This window comes from Phytophthora cinnamomi (genome assembly GCF_018691715.1).
Source record: "Phytophthora cinnamomi strain GKB4 chromosome Unknown Contig4, whole genome shotgun sequence".
NCBI lineage: Eukaryota > Oomycota > Peronosporomycetes > Peronosporales > Peronosporaceae > Phytophthora > Phytophthora cinnamomi.
Genome location: NW_027150937.1, coordinates 1,347,278 through 1,354,579, shown reverse-complemented (window position 1 = coordinate 1,354,579; position 7,302 = coordinate 1,347,278). Strand labels below are relative to the sequence as shown.

Sequence of the window (7,302 nt, the reverse complement as noted above, 5' to 3'; positions counted from 1 at the left end):
AGAACGTCAACAAACATTTTATTTCTGAACTGGTGGTGTAGGAAATAAGTTGCTCCGTTCGGAGGAATTATCGAGGTGGCGATTTCGTCTGACTGGAAGATAAAATCGTATCAAACATGTAGCCGATATCGTGCAAATGTGACGTTGGTAAAACCAAATACGGTCGAGGTATTTGTTGTGAGTTCTACTCAAAAACGGGGCGATCAAATCGACATTTGGATTTGTATTGGAGCCGTTTGTTGTTTCGGATTGGTAGCAATGGTAGCCAATAGGAGGTAGATATAGAAATGACTCACCTTTACGGTAGGTATAGTGAAGCCAGGTTAAAATACATACGGCAGACGTAGGGCGGCTTCCCTCCGTCTGAACTGCGGGGGCGGCACTCTTCGTTTCGCACGCCCTCCCCCAAGTCAAGCTTCTTCCTGTTAAACTGGTAGCACTTGTTGGTCCCAGCAACCTGACCACAAGGAGCCCATGCCGACGAACGCCCAGCTACTGGCCGAGATCGACCGGTTGAATCAAGCCATGGCAGAGCGCACGCGAGTGCCGAGCAATCTGCCCAAGTTCACCGGCAAGAGGGGAGAGGACGTCCGCGAATGGCTGTTCCAGATCGAGAACGCCTGCCGCATCAACGGCATCCAGATCGACGACGCAAGCGTGCGTCTGCCGGGAATCGCCGGGTCGGCTATGGAGAAGCCGGCTTCCGGGTGGTTCCTGCACTGGTCTTCGACGACGAGAAGCGAGGAGCACACGTGGGGGATTTTCCGTGAGCATGTGCTCCAACACTTCGAAGCGTCGAACTACCAGGCCGTCTTGCGTGAGAAGCTTCAGCGACTCAAGCAGACGGTGGATATCGAGACCTACAACGGCGAGTACTCTGCTCTCATCTTTCGGGTGGAAGGCATGAGCGTACTCGACCAAGTCCTGTACTACGCGAACGGCCTCAAGCCTCGTACACGCAGCTACGTTAAGCTCGAGAACCCTGAGACTCTGAGTGAAGCCATGGACCTGGCCGTCAAGTACGAAGTTACGCACTTCGTCGATGACGTGCGCGACCGACAGTCTCGTCAAGACAAGAGGAAGATCTCAGCTGGCCAAGCTCCCAAAGGAGACATGCCATTCAAGGGGAAACCCTTCCGTAACCAAGGGCGCTTCAAGCCGAGATTTGATCCCAAGCGCACCGAAGGTCGCACCTGCTTTCACTGCAAGAAGCCTGGCCACATCAAAGCCAACTGCTTCATCTGGAAGAAGGAGCAAGCGAAACAGGGAAATGGACAATCACGTCAGTGAAGGAGGGTCCTGGCGTGGCGGAAAGCGTAACCGGAACACTTAAGTTTGAGAATCTCAGACTTAGCGTTCTGAGTGAAACGCTCTGGTGTACAAGTCAAGGCCACTGTTCTCAGTTACTGGAGAGATCAGCGCTGGTGACAAGCATCTCACCACACGAAGAATGTTATTGGACTGTGGAGCCACCACAATCTACGTGTCAAAACGTTGGGTCGAGGCACATCAGCTTCGGACAACGAAATTCTGTGACAAGAGCATTCGTATCAAGTTGGGAGACAATCAAATCGTCGAGGCAGAGCTGGAAGTTCTGCCGATGGAGATTCAAGCTTCTGGACTGGACGATGCCTACAGATGTGTGGCTGTAGTCTACCAGATCCCAGATGAATTCGACTGCATCCTTGGAATACCATTCTTCGAGGACATGCAACCGCAGATCGACTGGAGAAGTCGACAAATCGAAGGAACGAGAACGAAGACTCTGCACTGGAAGCGAGCAGGGGAGACCTGTAAGCCGATCGAGGAAGGCGGACCGGTGATTACCTCCGGGCTTCGGAGATCTGTCGAGGCGAAAGGCCTATCGGCGAAAAGACCCGATTCCTGTCGAGGTGCCGCGCTGGAAACGGATGTGAAGCTTACGATTGAAACTGTTGCCGACGCAGTGCAGAAAGAAAAGACCTCACGTGCTGTCCGCGGACAACAAGAGGGTGCGCAGGCTGGCAAGGGTTCAGCTGGAGTAGATGGCGTTGCGACGTCGAAGCGTGAGAGTACCGCACGAGCCGCTGACGAGAGCAGCGGTACTAGGGGCAAGGATACCGTCGTGGAGAAAATGTTCACGATGGGTATTGTTGACGAAAGTGGTGTGTAGACCAAATTCATCACGCGCACGAAATTACGGAAGTTCCTGAGAATCAAGACCAAGAAGATCGACGAGCCTGACTTCATGTTGGTGCTGTTGAACGAGACGATCAAGCAAGTCGCACGTTCACTGCAACGGCGCGACGAACCCGACAACGTTGGGAGTGCGAAAGCACAGCGCTATCTGGAAACAGACTGGGACACCTTCCGAGAGAACCCAGCTTTTGACCTTTTAACGGAGTATAAGGACAATGTGTTCCGTCCCGAGCTGCCTGAAGGTTTACCAGAGAAGCGCGAACTCGAACACCGGATCGATGTGAAGGATCCGAATCTGGCCATGTACCGGCAACAGTGGCGACAGTCACCGGAGCAGCAACGCGAGATCGTGAAATGGGTTGAAGACATGGCGCAGAAGAAACTCATACGACCGAGCATCAGTCGTCACGCTGCTCCAACATTTTGTGTCCGGAAACCTGTCGGTTGGCGTATCGTACATGACTACCGGTACTTGAACTCGTACACAGTACGCCAAAGTATTCCGATGACCCGGAAGGAGGACATCTTGGACGCCATGTCCGGAGCGAACTGGTTCTCCGCGATGGATTTGATGTCCGCATACTACCGAGTGCGCATGCGAGAAGAAGACATCAAGTTTACTGCGTTCCAGGCACCGAACGGACTATGGGAGTACCTTGTTCTGCCAATGGGAGTCTGCAACGCGCCAGCAACGATGCACAGATTGACATCGAAGCTGTTTCGAGACTTGAAGAACACGAAGTCGTTCTACGACGACATTTACATCTTCACCAAGTCACCGAACGTCGAGGACCATCTGGACGCACTGCGTGAAACGCTGGACATCTTGTGCGACAACAAGTTGTATGTCAAGTTGTCCAAGTGTGTCTTCTGCGCAGACGAGATTCCGTGTCTCGGAGATTTCGTAGGGCGAAATGGAGTCCGAATGGATCCAGATAAGGTGCAGACCATCAAGGACTGGCCTGTACCGCGGACGCAAGAGGAGCTTCATAGCTTTCTCGGTTTGACTGGCTACGTTCAGCGATTCTGTCCGGAGTATGCATCACTGACAGCATCCATGTTTACACTCTTGAAGAAGAAGAACAAGCGGAATGCCAAGATCCATTTCAGCGATGAGCAACTGAAGAACTTCAAGGAGCTGAAGCGCCGACTCTGCAACCCACCAGTATTACATCTGCCGGACTTCAGCCGATCCATGCATTTGCGTACTGATGCAAGCAAGTTCGCTGTTGGTGGAGTCCTGTTCCAAGTTGTGGACGGAGTTGAGCGTCCGATTGCATATACCAGTCGCAAGATGAAAGCAGCGGAGCTCAACTACCCAACGCAGCAGCAGGAGTTGCTAGCAATCGTCCACGCGTTGGCAGCTTTCAGAATCTACTGCCTGGACAAGCCACCGATTGTTGAAACGGACCACAAAAGTCTCGAAGGACTTTTCACGCAGAAGATGGCAAACCGAAGACTCGCGCGCTGGTATGATATCCTAGCGGAATACCAGCCGACGTTCTCTTATATCCCCGGTGCGAAAAACGGCATCGCCGACGCTTTGAGCCGAAGACCAGACTTGCAGCCAGTGACGAAATTCTTTCACGACTGAGTGTTAGGAGTTTCGACGACACGTCCTTCAGCTTGGCAATCAGCGAGGTAACTGGTGACTCCGAGTTGGTTGCTCGAATCAAGAAGTCGTACAAGAGGGACCGTGACGCGCAAGCAATCTTGACTGCGATCAAGCGACGCAAGTCCGATTTGAGACCGAAGCGCGAGCAACAGCAGCACAAGAAGTACCGATGCTATTCCGAAGCAAATGGTTTGCACTGGTACCAGACACCTGTAGACGACGCTCCACGTATTGTCGTGCCCAACGATGTGAAGTTGCGCCAGACAATTATCAGCGAGTGTCATGACACCAACTACGGCGGACATCCCGGTGCTGAGCGCACGTACTTGACGCTAGCACGCCATTGGTACTGGTCGAAGATGTTGAAGTCCATCCAGAGGTTTATCGCCGACTGTGAGCCTTGTCAGAGAAACAAGCCGCGGTTGACGAAGCCTCCTGGCTTGCTCGAACCATTGGGTATCCCAGACGAACGTTGGAGGTCGATCTCCATGGACTTCATTACTGATCTTCCGCGAACGAAGCGGGACGTCGACTCCATTTGGGTCGTCGTCGATCGGTTGACCAAGCGTTGTCATTTCGTGCCAACTACCAAGAAGGTGAACGCGGAGGGTGGTGCTCGACTCTTCATCGACAACATCTGGAAGCTGCACGGCATGCCGACAAATATCGTCTCCGACCGTGACCGGAAGTTCGTGTCTGCCTTCTGGTAGTATGTATTCAAATCCATCGGCACGAAGCTGAGCATGACCGTAGCACACCGAGCGCAAGGCGATGGTCAAGCGGAGAGGATGAACCGAACCTTGGAAGAGTATCTCCGATGTTTCGTTGGTCCACTTCAAGATGACTGGGACATCCATCTCGCCAATGCTGAGTTTGCAGTCAATTCTACTGTGAACACCAGCACGAAATTCGCGCCCTTTGAAGCCGATCTGGGCTATATACCATTGAACCCGCTTCAACTCGCATCTGAGAAACTTGCAGCTGTTCCAAATTGTCGACGCGGAGCAGAGTTTCACGATCGACAAGCAGCCATCCTCTTACGCTGCCGTGAAGCGTTAGCCCAGGCCCAAGAACCCATGCGCGACGTCTACGATCGAAACCGTGTTGAACAAGTCTTCGAGGTTGGCGACAAAGTTTACTTGAGCACGCAGAACCTGGACCCGAAGCATTCCGGCTTGCCAAACTCAATCAAGTTTGGACCGAAATGGATTGGACCGTACACAGTGGTGCGGAAGATCCACAACCACGCGTATGAACTCAACATCCAAGCTGGCAACAAGCTGCATCCCGTCTTCAACACTGCGTCATTGAAACCGTACAAGGAGCCGAGTCGTTTGTCAAGACCAAGCGAAGTTGTTTTAGCAGATGGCAGCATTGGCCAGATCGTCAAGCGTTTACGTGGAAAACGCACGCATAAACGACGGACCCAATATCTTGTGGAGTGGGTGGGCGAGGAGAAGCAAACCTGGGAACCAATTGAGAACTTGTCGCAAGTCCCTGATCTCATCGCCGAGTTTGAAGCAGCACGGCGAAAGAAACGCCGAAAACGGTGAAGCGCGAGCAATTGAAGGGGGGCTCAAAGGCCTACATGTATTCCCGTACTACATCCCCTACTGTTGTTGCTCCTGTTGCTTCATGCGCTACTCCCGCTTACGCTGCGTCTTCGACTTGCGCTTGCCGTGACGACACTTGTATCCAGGCTTCAACTCCACTCGAGTCATCCACTTCACGTGCTGAATCCATAGCTGGTCGCTCAGAGGAAGCACGTCCATCGGTGGGTCTGTACCAGCTTTGAAGTTATCGAGATCAATGACGCGGCTATCAGGACGACGTTTCACCAGAACGAAGCAGTGCCCAAGGCCATCCTGACCCGCGCTCACCATGTAAACACCAGCGGGAAGATCGCGACAAAAGTCACAGAGCGTTGCGACATTGGCGCTCGAGCTTGAGAGAACATTTTGAAGAAGGTGGTCGTAGTTCAAAGGCACACTTTGTCGCTGAAGTAGCTTGAAGAACTCCGTCACATCCTCACGCGACACACCAAACTGGATAGATGAGGGACGCGTGTCTTCGAATGCATCCCACATTGCCATGGTAACCAAGTCCGGCTGACCGAGATAGTACAGCGCAGATCGGAAGGCGTCCATGAAACAGGTTCCAGCTTCAGACGCTTCGTCACGCTCTTTGGCCCAACGCATGAGGGGCTTCGACGATCCCACACGTTTCCAAGTATCGACTAAATCCATCATGCGACGCAGCCACGGCTTATCGAGCTGCTCCATCCCAACCCAGCTCAACTGCAGTGGACGACCCTTCCACTGAACCAAGTAACAGCGATGTGGAGGATCTCCATGAGAATCAAGTAAGCGCACGATGTCGACGATCTTGCTGTAGTCCCATGGCGCCGTCGGATCGTAGTGATTCTTCTGATTACTCGACGGATGTCGGTCGGGCGCTGGAGGAAGCGGTGGATGCCAGCTAGACGTCTCGTCACCACGACGCAAACGCGAGCGTTGTTTCGTCAGTCTGTCCTCTTCATCATCGCTGTCATCGAAGAGACCCGTACCAGCCTCTGGAGAAGCCTGATCGTCAGCCACAGGTTCAGCGGTGGAAGCCGAGCCGTCTTCACTCGTAGCAGCAGCCGTCATCTCGTCACCGCTCCATCCTTCAACCTCAAGTTCGAAAATCAACTCCTGAAGGCGCGATACCGGAGAGAGGCCACCTGAAGCAGCAGGAACCGCGACAACAGCACCACCAGGAATCACAGGCGACTCTGAAGGAGACGCTAGAGGCGAGGAAGCCGGGCCTGATGGAACCGGGCTTGAAACAGCGAAGTCAGGCTGTTGACTGTCGCGGACGATCGCTTCCCACATCCGCTCGCCTTCTTCACCGAACTCGGAGTCGAGATCACTGGGGGCACGGGCAGGACTAGCAGGTCCCACGGTTGGCGCAGCCGGAGAGACACCCAAGGAGGCAGCGGGTGCTACCGGCGAAGCAGCACCAAGCGAGGCGTCGAGATTTGCCTCGCCAGAGGCGACGCAGACCGAGCAGGAGCAAGCGGCGACATGCCGGCAACAGGAGCAGCCACGGGAGACACCACCGTCACCATCAGAGACCTACCCAAGTCTCCGCCAACCAGGCCGCAGCGTGGGGGACAAGAGGTCGGACGAATCCCTGAGGTAGCAGCGGGACACCTCGCGGCTCTCGCTCTTTTTCGGGAATGACAAGTCTGAAGGGACGCGCAAGCCAGAGAAGGGGTGAGTGTATCGGATTGGCAGAAATGGTAGCCAATAGGAGGTAGATATAGAAATGACTCACCTTTACGGTAGGTATAGTGAAGCCAGGTTTAAATACATACGGCAGACGTAGGGCGGCTGTGGAAGCTTCTAGAAGCTTCCTTCCGTCTGAACTGCGGGGGCGGCACTCTTCGTTTCGCACGCCCTCCCCCAAGTCAAGCTTCTTCCTGTTAAATTTGTCATTTGGGAAATTTAGCCGGAATTCATTCACTA

The 7,302-nt window shown here is 53.7% G+C and overlaps 3 protein-coding genes across 3 annotated transcripts; 2 read left to right on the top strand and 1 right to left on the bottom strand.

The window, feature by feature from the left end:
• Window positions 1–474: 474 nt before the first annotated feature.
• Window positions 475–1,290, top strand: IUM83_05457 (uncharacterized protein; the record flags this gene model as incomplete). Its single annotated transcript, XM_067929595.1, has 1 exon — window positions 475–1,290. The coding sequence occupies one exon, from the start codon at window positions 475–477 to the stop codon at window positions 1,288–1,290; it is 816 nt and encodes a 271-aa protein (XP_067799642.1).
• Window positions 1,291–1,600: 310 nt separating this feature from the next.
• On the top strand, window positions 1,601–4,503 carry IUM83_05456 (Retrovirus Polyprotein; the record flags this gene model as incomplete). Its single annotated transcript, XM_067929594.1, has 3 exons — window positions 1,601–2,020; window positions 2,153–3,648; window positions 3,780–4,503. 3 exons carry the CDS (start codon window positions 1,601–1,603, stop codon window positions 4,501–4,503), a joined length of 2,640 nt encoding a protein of 879 aa, XP_067799641.1.
• A 930-nt stretch (window positions 4,504–5,433) lies between these two features.
• Window positions 5,434–6,902, bottom strand: IUM83_05455 (uncharacterized protein; the record flags this gene model as incomplete). The annotated part of the gene is made up of 2 exons (XM_067929593.1): window positions 5,434–6,721; window positions 6,781–6,902. 2 exons carry the CDS (start codon window positions 6,900–6,902, stop codon window positions 5,434–5,436), a joined length of 1,410 nt encoding a protein of 469 aa, XP_067799666.1.
• Between the last annotated feature and the right edge of the window lie 400 nt (window positions 6,903–7,302).